The sequence below is a fragment of the Carassius auratus genome, chromosome 22 (assembly GCF_003368295.1).
Source record: "Carassius auratus strain Wakin chromosome 22, ASM336829v1, whole genome shotgun sequence".
NCBI lineage: Eukaryota > Metazoa > Chordata > Actinopteri > Cypriniformes > Cyprinidae > Carassius > Carassius auratus.
The window spans coordinates 27,418,586-27,438,292 of NC_039264.1; the positions used below are offsets into that span (position 1 = coordinate 27,418,586).

The following is a 19,707-nucleotide window of genomic DNA, read 5'->3' on the forward strand; positions in this document are numbered from 1 at the left end:
TAATTAGGCAAGAGACAGCATAGCTCCGCAACTATTATTCCCATCAATGGCATCTAAATTGTGAAATTTGATTCCCTGAGATGGTTTCGCTACTTTTTTATGAGTCATTTCTCTATGTAAGCAATGGATAAATTTGCAGTGCAACTAGCTGCCAGTATGAATGATTCATTACCAATTAAATCTTTTTTTCTGAATATAGATCACAGTTCAAGATGTTCCAACGGCAACCTGTTACTCCCTAACTGACCCTCATGTCATTACATTCGATGGCAGGTAAAATATTTCTGAATTTTTAGACAAGTTTCTTTCTTTTTTTTGTTACTCAACTGGTAAAGCTTTCTGCTAATATGACAACAACAATGGTAAGGTCATAGGATTGAATCCAAAGGACCACAATAAATATACTGAAAGATTTTTATTCCCTTTTGTTGTGGCATTTCAGTGGACAATATGAATTCTGCTAGATTGCCTGAGATTAACAAATTATGTGAGTTTTACATGGCTGATGCTCAAATGGTACATTTTCAGTTAATGAGGCCCAAATGTTTAGGTCACTTTGGATTTCAGATTTACAGTATGTGGTACGGATTGATCACTTGCACTTTTAGGTAAAACATTTACAAGTTTTCAGAAAAGGAGTTCCTTTATTTTTTGTACCTTAACTGGTAAAGCATTGTGATAACGGCTAACATCGCCAAGGTTGTGGGTTCGATTCCCAAAAGTGAGCACAAAGAAAATTTACTGGGTTTTTTTTAGGCTTTTTTAATTTATCTCTTTGCTATTTGTGATTGACGAATTGAATTCTTATAAATTGTCTGGTTGTGTGACTTAAGTTGTGTGACTTTTACATGACAGATGCTCAAATGTTACATTTTCAGGTAATGAGGCACAAACGTAAAGATGGATAACTTTGGATTTCACATTTGTGTAGCGCAGATCTATCATTTGTACTCTTAAATTTAATTTGATGGTAGGTAAAATTTGTACAAGTTGTTGTTTTTTGGAGCTCATCTGGCAAAGAATTGCGCAAACAATGAACAGAACAACGACTTTTGATTCTTTGTGAAGTAGCACAAATAATTTACTGAGAGCTTTTTATTTCTGTCTTTGGCATTTGCAAAGGACAATTTAAATGTTTTAGATCGCCTGTGATTATTTCGACATAAGTTATGTGACTTTTACAAGACATATGCTCAAATGGTACATTTTCAGGTAATGAGGCAGAAACGTAAAGGTCACTTTGGATTTCAGATTGGTGTGGCGCAGTTTGTACACTTTGAATTTGGCTCAGAAGGAGGGATCTTCATGAAAGTGTACGGGAACTGTCCTCATTAGCGGATATGTCCTTGACAGATGTCGGCCCTGTGCCACAATTTCCTCCAGTGGAGAAGCACACATGGCCTGAATGGACAATAGATATGGATTTAAACACACACTATAGCGCGATGTATCGAGCAATGTGTGTTTACAGCAAAGCCACCGCACAGAGCAATAACTGCAAGGTGTCACAGTCACCATCAAAGTAAATTGTGCTGAAACTGTCTTGTGAAAATGGCTGCCTCGGTTTCTCTCCCTCAATTTCTTGCTCGTGTTTTATCTTACAGTTCTTTTTAAGAAGACTCTTTCTTCTTGCCTCTTCTCCACTTTGCTATTAAGTTCAAGTAGTCCTCTGAGAGGTTGTATTCAGCTGTCTAGTCTTTAAAGGTTTTTTATAGAGTGCATACAGAAGTTTTCTGAATTTCATTTATTTTAATCACCATGACTTTTAGCAGAGCAAAACAGAACTTATAAAAGAAGCAAGATAGCTATCAGTCTGTGTATCTCTTTCTGTGTATCTTGTTACATGTCATTCATTTTAAAATTGTCATCTATTAATCTTACTTTAACCTTATTCCACTCAGGCGATACGAGAACCAGCAAACAGGCACGTTTTTGCTTTATAAGAGCACAAAGCGTGTTTTTGAGGTCCACACGAGGCAATGGGATTGTGGGAGCCGACATTACTCTGTGGCGTGTACCTGCGGAGTGGCGGCTCGAGAGGGCAACGAGGTTGTGACCTTTGACATGTGCAATGGGAAGCTGCGAGAAACTCGCCCCCACTTGTCCGTCAAGGCATTGGGACCATCCATAACAAATCAGATTAAGATCCATGAGACGCATCAAGGGAAGAAAGTCACGGTACGGTTACAATACAGTGCTGTGGTAGCTAATAATTATGAATTAATATGGATAGGTTTTAAAAAATGAGGCTTTATTCGTAGACTATTTTATGATGCAGTAAAACATTTGTTTCACTAATTAATTCAGTGTTGGGGTAAAGCATTGCATGTAACGCGAGTTAATCAGATTACTTTTTCAAGTAACTAGTAATGTATTGCGTTTAAATTTACAACAAAATATCTGAGTTACTTTTTCAAGTTATTGTTCCCATTTATTCACTCACGCCTCTCCCCATTGAGAGAAATTGGGAGTGAGGTGTGAAATGGCCATTACAGTCGCCAAAAATATAACTTTTGTGGTTGTTTTGTTATTAAAAACAATTAAGCAAGCCCAGCCCAGCCCAGGTGACAAAAAGTATCTCAAAAGTAATTTAATGCATTACTTTCTAGAAAATGTATCTAAGTAATGCAATTTGTAAACTTTCACACGGAGCAATACAATATTGTAATGCATTACTTTAAAAAGTAACTTTCCCAAACACTGCTCATATTGTAAAATATATATTTGATTTAACTGAAAACACAATAGACCGTATGATACCACATTGACATGCAATCTCAGGAAATCTCAGTCAAGCTCACTGTGAAATATATGCAGTTCAAGTTTCAATTTCTTGGCAAAATTGTCTGAAAAGTAAACACAGACCTCATCTGCTTCGAAAAGAGGGGTTTTTTTTCCCTGCAAAAAGATTTTGAAAGTTCTCGGTCTCCATAGACCATCGGCCTGTCAGTGCAGCAGATGTTGTCATTGTTGCATTGTGACACAGTTTGAATGAGGAAGTGGCTTGTGATGGATACATTTATCTAGATTTGTAATATTCTGATGTAGACCCTTGACAAATTGCCGCTAATGTCCTCATAACCAGCTGCCAGAGAAATGGAATATTTTACTAACGTGTGCATTTAGTTTATGATTAAAGTTGGGGTAAAGTGACTTTAGTTTTTCTCTTTGAAATCTTTTCTCCATCTATATATATATATATATAAAAAGCCTTACATATTTAAGGGTCAACATTACCTGATTTTGATGATTTAATGTTTGATGGTTTAATGTTCAACATTAAATATGTTATGTGATTTTCGTCTGACCCCTGCAGATCGTTTTTGCCTCAGGGGCGTTTGTGCGAGCAGACATCAGTGATTGGGGAATGAGTCTGTCCGTCAGGGCTCCAAGTCAGGACTTTAACGCCACCAGAGGCCTGTGTGGGTTATTTGACCGGAACAGCCACAATGACCTCCACCATCCTGCAGGCACAAGCTACCATGACAAAAACCTAGAGGAATTCATTCAGGACTGGAGGTGAGAAATGCTTTTTTAACATCCATGTAGTCTATATTTTCACTAGAAACAATATACAGAGTTTAAGACGGGTAATAAATCTAGTCAGAACCAAAGCTGTCATGAAATGTGCCACTAAGCGCCTCAAAGGCTCCTCAACTCCAGTCCTGGAGGGCTATTGTCCTGCAGACTTTAGTACCATTCCCAATTTAACCCACCTTTTCTGTAATTTGCAAGTAATTGTGAACACCTTAATTAGTTGGCTTAGGGTTGTTTGGTTGGGGTAAGTTTTAAACTCAGGAGGACACTTGCCCCACAGGACTGAAGTTGAAGTGCCATTCTCTAAGGTGTACCTGAAGATTCAACTAATGGTCCTGCTCAGAAATATGGTGCTATAATGCTGGTAAGAACTATGAACATGGTCAGATGTATGTACAAAAATTGTCACACATTTACAATCTGTAAACTTCCAAAAGATGCCGAATAAGTAGGAGTTAATAGGAGGCTTGGATATCAGTTCGGTTTTGCATCACCACTTAACCTTGATTCGCTAGTTTTAATGACAAATATAATTAAAACAGAGAAAAGTCTCTAATCTAAAGGGCTAACCTTTCTCGAACTCTAAATCCTCTCTTGACGCAGTGCTTGAGGGTTTAATTCAAAGGCTGATTTGAGACAGTCATATTTTTGTTTTATTTCTCATGTCAGGATCACGCCTGGGGAGAGCCTGTTTGACAGCACGCCACCTGCCGTGGATGAGGAGATAAAGTGGAATTTCTGTGCTTGTCAAAGGGGATACAGCCTGTCCCTCCATTCAGCACGTGCCTCCGAAGACCTATTAAACCCGCCTGCCATCTCTCGCTGCCTATCTCACGACGACACAGATTTCACAACCCTATTCCCTTACAAAGATGCCACTGCCGAGTACACCGTTAAAACTGTCTCCACCCGTAACGTCCAGAAGCGGGAGGCGTTGATTGAAGTGTCAGAATTAGGTGTTAAACTGAAGTCTCAAGTGTCCCAAGGTCTGGCAGAAAACTCTCCTTCTTTAGAGGAATTAGAATTAGACTCATTATTTAAAGTTGATGCCCCTCGCTTGAATGAATCTAAGGTGCCCTTACCAAGCTCAGGTGGAAGGCCTAAAAGACAAACCCTTGACATTTTGCCCATTTACACCGTCCAGGCCCTAAGCCAGACTGACCTCGAAAGTTTTGCCTACTTCTTTCCAGATGACCACCGCTCTTCCAACCATCCAGCTGCCCACCCTTCCTGGCCGACAGCTAGTGGCCTCAATTCTGCCAAAGCTTTGGAGGTCTGCCAGCTGGCCTTGGCGAACTCAACCGTGGGCACAGTATGCAAGAGTCTGCTGGGTCGGCGCCTGGAAGAAGCTGTGGATCTCTGCATCCTGGATCTTCAGTTGAAAGATGATTTGGCCTGGGAGGATGCCCTTGTGTCCTTCCTGGAGAACGAATGTGAACGGAAGTGGCTGGAGAACCGAAACCAGCATTCCCAGGCTTCTAGTCCATTGGCGGATATCGCAACAGCCCTACGTTGTCCAAATTTCTGTAATGGAAATGGGGAATGTGTAGAGCGGGGATGTCAGTGCTATCCAGGCTACAGCTTTCACGACTGCAGTCTTACTATCAGTAAGTGATCGTTTTGACATCCATCTGTTGCTTCAAACGTGATCCACAGGGATCCTCAATTATTAGACACACTCTAGGCTTATTAATAAGAAATTCATATGGGGTACTACAACATGTTTTGTGTGACGTGCCTGCAGGGGTGTGAGAATTGAACAGGAAACAGTTGCGGATCAAAGTTATCTTTGAGGCTTTGTTTCGGGTGACTAGGGAACGTCCACCTTTGTTCTCACTCTCTCTGGAAATTATGGAGTCATTTGAAAGTTTTCTACATAAGATGTGTGGTCTGAGAGGAGATTTATTGATCAGAGGTTGTTCATTCATATCTCAGGTGACTGTCAACTTCTAAGGTTGAAACAGAAGTGAGAAAATTGTTGACATATAAGAGAGCAAAGCTTTAAATTCAAAAGTAAGATGTAGTATTTTCTTAAGTAATTTGGTCTTGGGGATTGGCATAGTGTTTATAGTATCTTGGTAGATCAGAGCACAAATCTGTGAGATTGTTGTGATTCCAGTGAGATTGTAAGGGTATATTTCTTAGAAGAACAGGAGAACCTTAGGAAAAGCTTTGCACTATCAATTCCTGTTTAAAGGCACATCACTTCCTGCTCCTGGAGATAAAGAGGGTGCAATGTGAGCAGTACACCACATTTTGAAGGAAATCCTGCTGAACTTATCATTTTTATTTCCTCTATAGATAACTCTAGGGCTCTGGAAATATGTCTTGTGTGATAGCAGTTGACGTTAAAAATTCGGCAATTTATTATTGCATTTACAAGCATGGGAGATGACTGTCTAGTGTGATGTGATGTTGCATCTCTATGGGTCAATACTTTTGCTGCTCTTTTGGCCAAATTTGTGTAATTAAAATCCTGTTCATTGGCACAAGTACAGTGTTCACTACAGCTGCCATTACCAGATGGTGGCCAACATGTCAGAGCATTTTTGTGGCATTAGATTGTTTTTTTTCCCTGTGCCAGCTATTTTCATCATGTATTTTTAGGGTCTTGTTGTTTGTTGTATGCTTTCAATTCCATTTAATTATATTTCGCTCTGGATGCTGTTGTTTTGCATTCCTTGTCCTTACACTCGGCAAAGAATAATTTCCTACTCCCTCAAGCGTGTCTTCAAAGATACCGCAGATGGCGTACGATTGAGCAAGTGTGTTTTTTTATTGATTTTGTGAATTATTTGAATTGTTGTATGGAACTCTTTTTCAAACGGCAAAGTCATTGAGCGTGTGTATTGACTGATTGTTTCTGGCAATAGCTGCGAGGCTCACAAGTGCCATTAGCTTTCCCAGCCAACCTTCATATCAATGAGATATTGTTATGCAGGTATGCTAACGCATGACTTTGTGCCAGACGCTCTGATTAGCATTGGGATCTTCGCTAAGCCATTATCTCCCTCGATGTTTTTCGCACGCTCCCTGGGGCTGCCTTGGTGACAAAACGGAAGTTTTAACACAAATTAGCGAACAGATTAGGAGAGCTAGAGAGGGCTGTTTATCACAGACTGACATTTTTCAACCTCTCCGAGAGCGAGCTCTGATTTATGATAACCACGCTAGGATCAACGTGCTAGGTAGCACAGGGAGGACGGCTAGATAAATCTGCTTAATTGCGCAACTGATCATCGGCTGATGCCTCTTTCACATCTGGGATCGCCATCCATTAGTTTATTTCGGAAGCCTATGACACCTTTATGCCTAAGCATTTTCAGTTGACTTTATTTCCACTTCATCTAGTCAAATGTGTGTTTTTTGCAGGGCTTCATTTTGTTTGTGTTCACCTTTGGCCTTGTGATTTGTAAATATGTTAGTGTGCTAACATGCTACATTTATTTCTGTTGAATATAGCATGTATATTGTGTACTGTATGTAATATTTTTGACTTGGTGACCTACTATTAGCCAAAGAGTGGAGTATACCACAGAATATATTATAATAATATATGTATATTTTTTTCTGCATGTAAAACAGAATAAGCTAATATTTTGAAGATTACATAGCTCTCCTCATACAATGGGAGCTTGAAGTGATCTTTCATGATTGATAACACCAAAATGACTCTATACAGGTTTTGAACGAAATGAGGGTGATTAAATAATGGGTTTTCATTTTGTCTGAATGATTCCTGTAGTATACAAATGGTGGATCCTGACTACCTTTTCAGGCTGTGTGTTCATTAGATTTACCTCAAGATTTGAAAATGATGGGGAAAAGGAACTAAAGCGATTCAATTTACATTTTCGCACCTCCCAGGAAACTGCACATCACATATTCTCCTTAGTCTTGTGGCAGATTTTATGCTATTATTGCCAACATGAAAGGTGCCAGGAATGAAGCTGTACTACTCTTTATTTCATATAATTCCAGGAAGAGTAAAAATCAAGTCTATTGAAAAGACAATCAGACCGGATTCAATACCTGTGCATATCGGGGTTTCATTCAATAGTGGAACAGTATGGAAAACCTCACTTTTGCCTTTATTCAGCTGTGAGGCAGGGGTCACATTCTGTAGAAAGGACTCCTCTTAGATTCATCTCTGAATATATATATATATATATATATATATATATATATATATATATATATATATATATATATATACACACACACACAGCCGGTTCAGTGAGTCATCCCGATCGCTCCTCATTCATCATTTCTCTTCAAACATAAAGCACTTGGTTTGCCCTTGTGGCAGAGATGAAAAACTCCTGAATATCTCTCACGCTCCCTTCCTGGATGGTCAGGGACACTGTGTGAGAGTATGTAAGTGTGTGTGTACACTGCGTCAGTGCTTGAGGCTTGTCTGGTTCAGATCTGCATTTTAGGAGCTCGGGAGCAGAGTGAATCATGGGAAAATCTGAAAATCACCTCACTGACATGCTGAGCTGGAAACGTTTGATCTCCAAGGCGATTAGGAAAGTATATGTATGGTACTCATGCAGTGGGAGTAATGCTTTTTTTTAAGGTCCTAGAATCTTTGGCTTATTATCCTTGTTTCAACTGCTAATATCTTTTTAATGGTTAGCTAACTGATTGGCAAATTATGTCACGTAACATGCTAATTGTTTAACTCAGAAGTTGTAAGAATCATTGAAATAGGCCTTATGAGTTTTGAAAAGGTAAATGAAATTTTAAATGTGACGTGACATGCAGCCCATACTCAGAATTCGTGCTCTGTATTTTTGATATAATAAAGGCATTTAAGTCTATATATGTCTATATTATAGTTTATAATTATAAACGTAAATAATTTTTATATAATTAATATTTCATTCATTTAATTCATTTCATGCATTTAGACAAATGCATAAAATATGCACATATTATATTCTACGGTTTATACAGGCAAAATGTTGATACCTGTGTAAAATATGCTAATATGTTTTTAACGTTTATGAAAAATACAGCATCAAAAATAATATTTTTCATACTTTAATATTTTTTATTTGTATATTTTTTTTAATCTAACTAAATACTTAATATAATATTTTCTTTATCAGATGTTGTAGCTTTCATTGCATGTATGTATGTAAATATTTTAAAACTAACTTAATTGTCTCTGATGGTATAGTATATCTTTTCTAAACAGTGTTGGGTGGCGACTTTGTTTTTGTAATTATTTTGTTATTACTTTTTTAACCAGTGTAAAATTACACAAAATGAGACCATCTGGAGGAGGTTCTTTGATGAGGCCAAAATTCATTAGCACTCACTCTGTGCTTAATTGTTCTCCTCCGAGGACCATTTTCTCTGATATCTCTCATTGTTTTCCCTCTTCATTTTTAGATATTCACTACACTTCTGGCTTAGTTTAGTATCCCGTCCCAGTACATCCATTTTCGTTTGTGTTTCAGATATGCGATTTAAATAGACTTCCGCCCCGCGGAGATCTGAACGTAAGGTTATGCTCTGGTAATAAAAACACTGATTTGAAATGAGCCGAGATGGGAACGATAATGGCATTAATCAAGCGCAATGCAGCCAAGGCACAGTCATTTTAGCCTGTCACTGAAACTATATTAAATGTTGTTGTGTTTTATAAGGCCTGAGAGACGCCCAAACAAGCTTGTATTTACTCGTTTGCATTATTTGGGAGCCTCAGTTATGGAGAACGTCATTTTCCCCAGCACTAATTATACCGTAATGTTTACAGAATGAATCTGTTCCCTATTTAATGACAAACGCGGGCTGGCAAGGTCAGAATCCAGCATTCTGAATATTTAGTGATGTACTGTATTGTATAGCTTAAAGCTGGGATTGTTTTGTTTGTTTGTTTGTTAGCGGCGATGTACTTCGAAATGACTTTCATTTGGTTTAACGGCATCTTTCAAACTGCCGGTGTTGCATTTTTCCATTTGAGTCTTGTAAACTTTATTCACTGGGGCTTCTTGGAAAGATGGGGAGTGCACATTATTAAAGACTTCACATAAATTTACAATGGAGTTTTTGGGTTTAACAAGACTCCCATAGTGGCTTTTCAATGAATCAACAATGAGTAGAAGGCAGACTGTCATTTTTGAAGGCTCATTCGACTGAAAGACTTTTTCTGTGAGGTTTTGAATGAGGTTGTTGAGTTGAATGACAGAGAACAAATTGGATTTGACCCTGTGACCCAGAAAAGTCTGTACTTTTTCCATTTACACCCCAAATTGTTTTCTACCAAGCGAGTGTGTGTATTTAGGTGTCTGAGTTTGGTTGTCTTGAGCTGTACAACTGCAGTGTCAAGGACCAGTGTTGTTACCAACTTCTTTCAATGGAAAGTAGTTTATCCCCCCCTGAGAAGTCGCTAAATGTTGGTAGATGATGTAATACGCTAATTAGCATATTCATGACGTAAGTGCGTATATTGTCTTGCCTCCCTGTGCTAATGTACTATATTTGAATGCAGCCAAATTCTCAATAAAACTGTTTTTATTATTATATTTTAATGAAATGACAATGAAATGAATATTATAATGACTGAAATGAGGACCATTAAGACTATATAACCAGCTCTCAAAGATATTAATCTGCACTAAAATTTAATGACATTGTCTAATGAAATAAAATACACAGAAGATTAAGACAATGGTTATACTGTGATTTTGGCTTTACTTGCATGTAAAATAGAATTAGAAGCAACAGAATATAATTTTGCAGATGCAAAGAGAGGTGTGTGCGCTGGGAAACCAAGACCTCGCGCTCGTGCGGCAGTACTGGAGAGTCTCAGAGACAAAGTAAGGTTTATCCAAGAAAGTCGCGATTTGTCGTTAGTCGCTTTTTTGGAAAAAAAGTCGCTAAGAGGTCTGAAAAGTCACTTAAGAGACCACACCCAGCAAAAAGGCCACACCCCTTGGATAGGCCACGCCCTCATATACTTCAACGAACCACTGCTACTGTTACTTATGCTCTTTTTAAAGTTATTTGAATAATTGTGTGTTTTATTTTGTTTACACAGGTCAGCCAATAGAAATCACAGGTCTGGAGAACGACGGTTTGTGTGACGTTCGTGAGTTCGACTGTGACAGCGTGAGGGTTTTTGGGCTGGGATTCATCGACTCACCTGACCTTGCTTGTCTTGTAACCAGACTAAAGGTGAGACACAATTGTCACTTGTGTTTATTCGGCAAAATGTATATTAAGACAAATGTAGTATTTTATACGTTTTGTTTTGTTTTTTTTAGAAAAAAAAAAAAAAACTATCCATAATTAAATAATTTGAATAATTTAATATTATAAAAATTTTAAGTTATTTTTATTTTTATATAATTGAATAATTTAAAAAATAGTATTGTATTACTTGAAAGTATTTTATACTAAATAAATTTGGTATAATAGACTACATAATATTATAGTATAACATTTTTTGTTTTATAAAAATTTTATATGCTACCATGTGTGAATATATATATATATATATATATATATATATATATATATATATATAGACATCTCAGACATGATCACTTAGACATCACAAAAATATATATAATAATAATATTAAATTTGTATAAACATTTACATTATTTGCACATCTAGGATACACATATTACACTGATCCATCCATCTTTTAATTGCAATTTTTGTGCTTTTTATAGTGAACAAGTTCAACTCTTCTAAGCCAGTCTTCTTTAATATTTCATCAAGGAGTCTTTATGAATCTTAGCATGGCTTTTTTTAATACCTGCTTGCCATCTGTTTGTATATTTAATTAGAAGAATGAGGGAGGAAAGGCATAGGGGACATCTGAGGAGATAACCAAAGCAATAAAAACAGTAATCAGTCAACACAGCAGAGCACATACAAAGAAAACAGCACACAATAAGACCAGTAAACAACATGCAATACACACATAATGTGCTGTAATTATCTGAGAATTTATATGCGCTGGTGACTCCTTTATTAAATTGTCGGGTTTACTTAAAAGTTTTGGGCTTAAGTTAATTGAATTATCAAAAATTGATGCCCTGAAGGGTTGAGTTTAACTCTCATGGTCTAAAAAAAAACCTACAGCCCCTGAATAGTTCAAAAACATACTTTCATTAACTTTGAATACTTCTGAAATTATGAAAAGATCAGGTCTACTTTCTTTTTGACTTCAGAAGAACAATTGAAATGCATTTAATAGCAAACCAAAGGGTAATTTCTAAATTAATATTATAATTTGAAGTGTTTGGGACCTGAAAACATCATGGTTAAAAAGCTAATGTAACTAACGAATCCCACCATGCAAATGTGAATCTGCTCCCTGCATGCTTTCATCTCATTTGAATTCAACCGCTCAGATATTTCCGAACCGGCCACTTTTCTCGCCGTATTTTCTCAGGGGGTGTTTCGCCTGCTGTGTGAGGTCATCCCATTTGAGCAAATTGGTTTGACATTCATTATTCTAGCTGTTTCTGTTTTTCTCAGAGAATGAAGGCCCAGGGGTGAAGATTGCTCTAATTGCAGTCTTTATCTCAAACAGTTGTGAACAGCTGAAGCACAGATGCCCATACTAAACTTGCAGCATAACTTCTGATAAATGTGGAAAAATGTAAAGAAAAAGTTTACCTAAAATTGTAATTCCAATGTGTGTTTTTTTTTTTTTTTTTTTTGCATGTAAGAAACAGAACATGTTTGTAATGACCTGAATGAGGGGAAGTTGACAGGATGTTCTGCTTCAGATAAAACTATGCATTTGTTGGCCTGAAAGAAAGAAAGAAAGAAAGAAAGAAAGAAAGAAAGAAAGAAAGAAAGAAAGAAAGAAAGAAAGAAAGAAAGAAAGAAAGAAAGAAAGAATTGTGCTTAATTATATTCACTTTGCACATGTAATGTGCAACTTCAAATATTAAAAGTATGTACAATATTAATTAAAAAAAACTGTACTTGCTGATAGTATAGTATTAATGAAATAAAATTCAGTGTACTTAAATTGCATTCATTGCATTACTATTTGTTAACATGCTTAAGTTATTTTATGAAGTGTACTGTCAATGTCAAATTAATTGTCAAAAAAATGCTGTGCTTACTATCACACTAAACAAGTATGACTATTCATATTATGGATTTATTTATATATTTTTATTTTAGTTGAAATTATTTTAATTTTTATGTATTTTTGTATTTTTATTTAGAGTTATGTCAATATAGCTGGAAGTTATACAGTATATCTATGTAGTATGTAAATATATATATATATATAAGAAATTAGAATAAGTATATTTTAGTTTATAATAAACTTTTATTAATACAAATACATTTGACATTAGAAAATTACAATTAAAGATGTACTTTAATCCTACTTAAGTGAGTAAAACTTCTTAAAAACTACTTAAGTTTAACTCGCGGAACTAAACATGAATTTAAACTATAATAATACATTTGCATTTAAATGTAGATAACAATTAAGTGAGCAAAAACATTACATTCCGTTCACACTTAAGTATATTCTGTTAAAAAAAATATTTCTACATTATTATATAATATATTATAAACAATTTATTTTCATTGATGTTTTTTTTAGCACATGAATGGAGTTTGGATCCCTAAAGAGGAAGTCAGAACCAAAGCAACCTTCCTGAGCTCTAAAGCGGTGGACTGCTCCGTCCCGAGACTCAGCAACATGGACGTCGACATGATGGACATCATGATGGCCAGCGAGCAGCCCTATGCCAGATGGGAGATTAAGGTACCTGTCCATCAATCTCAAGGACAGAGATCTGTCCGAGGGTTCATGTTATTGATTTTCCAGTGCCACTTTTAGCTGTGACTGAATGAATCAAAATGTCATCGTTAAGATAAAAGCCAGCCATCTTTTTCGAAAATTTCCATTTCGATTGAAAGATGAAGCGGCCATTGAATTGAGGACATTCGCGAAATGCAATTACGCAGAAAGTCTCCTTCACAGTTGTGGGTTTTAACGTTTAAAATCAGCTTGAATTTATGCCGGCCGCTGTTTAAGGCCAAGATAAATGATGCGTACCTGGTGCGTTAAAATATTATATCACGCCGAAATCGCCGAGCCGTGAGATGGAGGAGAGCTTTTCCATTCTGAATGACAGCCATAAAGGCAACACAATCAATTGAATCATTTTTATACTTTGAAGGCTCATATTGAAAACCAATTTGGCTTTATCTTTAAGTATATGGCTAACATAAACATTAAAAAGTTCGTAAACTCCATTCAGGTCTTTTGATCATTGACCTCGGCGCTCAATCCCAAAGTGGGGCTTGATCTATGTGTGTACGTGTTAATGAGTGTGTTTACTGATGTAAAAAAATGGATGGCCTGTGATGAGGAGAATCATTAACATAAATTTAGATGTTGAAAGAGCCACAGGGTGTCTCTGAAGGTCAGCGCAAAGACATATCCGTGAGGTAATACATCTCGAAATCCACATAACTCCTGCCCGCATTAATCTCAAAGGCTTGTGGGATTAACTCTCACTGAGGGGGTGAAAAATTAACCTTGCTTTTGGATTTGCGCAAACTAGTGCTGCTAAAGACACTGAAGTCTGAAGTATTACAGGAAGATGTACTTTTTTGCATCACCCGCCAGTGGCGAACAATCTGAGGTTTAATGACCATAAATATTTCTTAATATGCATTTATTTCGCATGATCCTTATTTCACATTTCTTTGGTTGATATGACCAAATATTATTATTAATTATAATTTTTTTGTAGTTCTTGTCTTTTTTTCTCTCATTATGACTCGAATCAATGTTCATGTCAAGTTATTGAGCATTTTGGTAAGGATATAATAAACAGCTTTATGTGGAATCAACCACACACATAAAAGCTTCATTTTAGGCTTTAAGCAATAAAATACATTTATTAGATATACTGTATTGGCTCAGGATAGATATCTAAACCTTTCTAATTCTCTTTTTCTCCTTTAGGTGACTAATGATGGTCATCAGTACAGCGAGGGGAAATTTTTAACCCTTTATGACGGTATTTGCCAGCTGTGTGTGACTGCCTCTGGACTTTGCAAGCTGAAGGTAATGCTGTGTAAACACATATTAGTAATGCATTCATAAATAGACCTATAGACTTTGAACGGTCCTTCTATCTCATATTTTGCTCATGATTAGCACAAAAAAAGTGAAATAAAAATACAAATGCACATAGCATTTCTCCCAACTATTTATTGTATGCATTGTAACTACATTTGCAATTCAAAGGTGGTTATATATTATATCACATATGATATAGAAAATATTTTATAAATTATATTTATTATTGATAATTAATTTCTCATATATATATATATATATATATATATATATATATATATATATATATATATATATATATATATATATATATATATATATATATATATATATATATAGTTTATTAAAATATATTATTACAATTTAAGAAGATATCTATAATTTTCATACATTTTAATGAACATATATTTTAATGTATAATACATTTCTTAATAATGATATTATTATTAATGGCTATTATATGAATGTAAATATAATTATAAATATTATTAATTATACACACACTAATATTATTAATAAATAATATTCATAATTCTATTTTACATGCACATCTTAGAAATAATAATAGTATTAATATAAAACTGATAACAAATATCAATATTATATTATTGATAAATTAACCATTTTTGCAACAACAACAAAAATGCTACAAACAGTGATATTACTGCTGATGTTTGATTTGAAATGCTTAAGTTTATTAAAATCTAATATTAAAATTTATAACAATCTCTCTATATTATTATTATTATTAATAATATTATTAAAATAGAAACAATATTATTTATGAATTATAATTATTAATTGATCAAATATCACAAATATCTTAATCTTAATTTCAAGATACATTTAGGTTGATCTGCATTAATTACAGAAAAAATTTCAATACAGCAGTTGTTCAGAAAGCCCTTAAACAAATTCTAAATGGCTTTTGAATGACGGATATTTGTAGTACTGTGTGTAAAAACATCCATGATTGCACACGCACAGCTTCCCTCATGGACCTTCTGTTCATTTGTCCATCTGTCCATCATCCTGTACTTTGTAAACACTGTGTGGAATAACACTTCCTATATTAACAGCCTGGATTTTCCTCTGGAAAATAAGTCACAGAGGATGCGAGTTTATAGACTCAAAAGGCAAAAGGTCTGTCATAGCCGTTTAGTGTCTAAACTGCTCTCGGTGCATCAGGACAACAGCGATACGTGAGGCCACTGAGGTATGTGTGCTGGAAAAATCCAGAGCATGGATGTGGAAAACAGACAATATTATTCCCAACATCAAAACCAGAGACTGACAGAGTAACCTATCCCTTGAGCACCCGATGTCCTCCCCTTCTCTCGCTTTCTTTCTCGGGGTTTTCAGCTGCCACATAGCGTGTAATCTCAGCGTGAGAGATGAGTTATCTAGCTGGATCAGTTTGGTCTGTGTTTATCTTCTCTGCTTTGCCGCGGTTGTCCTCCAGGCGTTGCGACTTACACGTCCCGCTGGATATTAAAAACTTGAAATATAGAGATTGTATCAGTGCCAGGCTTTATGCTTTGGTGATTTATAGCAAAGACTGCTGAGGATTATCTAAAAAGGTTTGACAGAGGAAGTTGGCTTGAGATACAGTGTATAACCGTGAGCAGTAGCAAAACATCTCCACGCTGTTGGATACCGCAGGAGTGCTCAATGGCACAGTTCAATAACACACATTCTGTCTTTCCTTCTTTCTTTTTTCCTTCTGTCCTGGATTTTTTTTTTTTTTTTTTTTACTTTTGCATAAACAATGAAAAGGTTGTGAGTTCGATTCCCAGTAAAAGCACAAATTGAATGTTGCTATTGATGAAAATGTATGCAGGATTAATTATATATATATATATATATATATATATATATATATATATATATATATATATATATATATATATATATATATATATATATATATATATATATATATATATATATTAGGGGTGTAACGATACGCGTATTCGTATTGAACCGTTCGGTACGAGGCTTTCGGTTCGGTACGCGGTACGCATTATGTACCGAACGGTTCGTTGGACTAATTAATTATATTTGCAAAATAAATAAAAAATTGTGAAATATAATGATATGCGTTCAACAAGGTAGCTCAATAACCCAAACGACGTAACAGGCAACGCCCCTGACACCCCCGAAGAAAAAAAACCACCATATGTTATATAGGCTACTCAGTCAGGCGCTCGTTCACTCAGTACGCGCTGAAGGCTCGTTGCAAAATGGCCAATGCGTTTAACAGACCAGAAATATAAGATCCTCCAATAACCAACAGGTCTGGTGTTTGGGTGCACTTTACCAATCGATCGGGGCATCCGAGCAAGCACGGAAATCAAAATGGACTAGTACTGTACTGTATCGGAATTTCCTGAGCAGTACGATACAATTAACAGGCCTGCACGTTATTAGATAGAACAACTGTTATAAATAGAACGTATGCACGGGCAGTTTTGAAAACTCCACCTACTTTGCTCTTGGCATAGTGCAGCCCAAATCGCGTTGTATCTGAAGGGCAACGCTGAGCCCAGGGTCCAGCGCCGCGCGTACTGAGTGAGCGAGCGCGCTCTGTAGTGGAAAACGCAGGTTTTAAGAATATGCTTAATGTAATTGAGCCCCGTTACAATATTCCTTCACGAGCTAATTTCAGCCAGACCGTAATTCCTGCTTTGTGCCAAAAAACAAAAGCCCTATAGAGAACCAATTGAGTAAAAACACACTCAATATAAAGAGTTATAGAGTTCCATATAAAAAGTTACATCTTTGTATTTGTTCATAACTACTACAACAATAATATAAAATTTTAAAAAATTTTTTATAAGGAGCTGTTTTTGTTTTATACAGTATGCTACTAAGAAAACACCATAGAAGATGGGTAAAGAATAGCTCCATCATTGTTCAATGTAAAAAAAACATACTTTGTTAGTTTTAATAAATATATTTTTTTTAAATCAAGGAAATGTATCTGCCAATTTTTTCTTTTTGCTGTATCTAAAACGTACCGAACCGTACCGAACCGAACCGAGACACCAGTGAATCGTATCGAACCGAACCGTGAATTTTGTGAACCGTTACACCCCTAATATATATATATATGTATATGTATATTTTCTATTTTATCTTTAAATTGAGTTTTTTTATTATTAGTCTTAGTTTTCTAGTTTCTTTATTTAGTAAGTTTAAGTTTAGTTTCTTAGTTAGTATCATTTGAAATGTGATATGTTTAATACAGGTGTCTTGTACAGCATTGTTATGGTTACATTAGATACAAATATTAAACTTAAAAAAATTGAAAACTAGAAATGTTGCATTGACAGCTAAAATCAAATAAAACAAGCTGAAGTTAAAGTAATAAAATTATTACAACTGAAACAAAAAGACATATATTAAACCTAAATAGAAATATTGAAACAATAAAAAGAACATAGTTTAGTTAAGTTAAATTAGTTTAATAATTAAGGTCACTTGTGAATTTTCCCTTTTTGTTTGTATTAGTAAGTGTAAGTTTTATGTTGAAATGTTTAGTGTTGTTTAATGTAGTTTCAGCTTGCTTTGTTTTCCCATTTGTTTTTATTTATTTTATTTATCATTATTTTAGATTCCATTTTTTTTTTAGTTTACTTAGTTTTAATGTTTGTATTTAGTTTTCATTACTGATCATTACACCCCTCTCTCTCTCTCAGGAGAAAACGTGTAATATAGATGGGATGTGTTTTGCTGAGGGAGACTCCAGTCCTTCCGTTCCTTGTCTCCTGTGTAACTCCACGGCCTCCAAATACACCTGGTCCATTAATCAAGGTAAACACAGTCGAGATCTGATGAGATTAGCAATATTGAATATTATCTGAACCTGTACACACTTACACAGCACAGCAATAACCTACAAAGTAGTTGCAAGTTTTAGCAGATTTGGGACTCAACCCAACAACCTTCTGCAGCACAATCACATTTAAAGCTAAATCAAACAAACATAATGGCATTAACACAAAGATACAAAGCTGAAGTCTTAATATTTAATTTTCATAATATTTAATTAATTTTAATGTGGCAGATTTGGGTTTGAATCCCATTCCTGACATCTATAAAAGCTTTAAGAACTGTTAAGACTGAGTAAATGTGACCTTAACAATGTGTATTTAATTGAAAATTGCATAAGGCCATTATTTTGGCAGTTCTAATCAAACTGTAAAAGGTAGTAGGGTAAATCTGAAAAGACATGATGTCTTGCTATTACTTTCAGTATGTTTGAAGTTAAAAGCCTACAGCTTAACTAACAGAACTTATTTCAGCAGCTAAATACAGACTTTATATGGTGAGTCAGCTGGAAAACGCTCGCTCTGAATTTCAATTAGCTGACGTTACGTTTTCAGATTTTACAGCATTGCAAAAAATGAAGCAAAGAACTTGGAAATAAACTTTAGTTTTGGGATTATAAGCACCCTGAGAAGACTCTGGCTCTGTAATGATGAGTAATATTTCAGTAGATTTTTTTTAAAATACTGCTTTTATATCAGGAGACTTTTATAGGATACGGATGAAGTATTGGACTGTCATGAGATGATGGGATGAAGTGAATTCATCACAGTTAAGATATGTTGTTGTTGACCGTGATGCAAAGCAGCGTTAATATTAATACGCCTTTACTGTGATAAAAACATATTGATGCACACCTTGTATCTTGTTGATTTATATATATATATCAATTGATTTTGTAATGTCAATAAATAATTTAGTAATAAACAATGTAGAGCTGTTACAATTGTTTGTTATTTTTAATGTTAATATAATAATATAAAATATTATGTAATATTAACATTAAACATATTCAATAATAAACAGTTTATTAGTAATTAATGTGTGCTTAATGCTGATATTTATTATTATATATATTTAGTTATATATCACATACACACTCTCTTTCAACAATAGTATCATTAAAAATAAAATAATAATAAAAATAACAATCTTCATTATTATCACAATAATCATAATTTAGCACAAACTTATAATTTTTTTTATTTTTTAAATATGAATAGTATTTATATTATTGTAATTATTAT

The 19,707-nt window shown here is 35.0% G+C and overlaps 1 protein-coding gene across 1 annotated transcript in view; it reads left to right on the forward strand.

Moving 5' to 3' along the window:
* The window catches only part of LOC113040205 (von Willebrand factor D and EGF domain-containing protein), a 59,552-nt gene that overhangs the window by 15,757 nt on the left and 24,088 nt on the right, over positions 1-19,707 (forward strand). The window contains exons 9-16 of the mRNA XM_026198525.1: positions 200-273; positions 1,902-2,178; positions 3,317-3,519; positions 4,207-5,144; positions 10,589-10,725; positions 13,136-13,300; positions 14,513-14,614; positions 18,331-18,445. Coding sequence (XP_026054310.1) covers positions 200-273; positions 1,902-2,178; positions 3,317-3,519; positions 4,207-5,144; positions 10,589-10,725; positions 13,136-13,300; positions 14,513-14,614; positions 18,331-18,445 — 2,011 coding nt within the window. The remainder of the gene's footprint in view (positions 1-199; positions 274-1,901; positions 2,179-3,316; positions 3,520-4,206; positions 5,145-10,588; positions 10,726-13,135; positions 13,301-14,512; positions 14,615-18,330; positions 18,446-19,707) is intronic.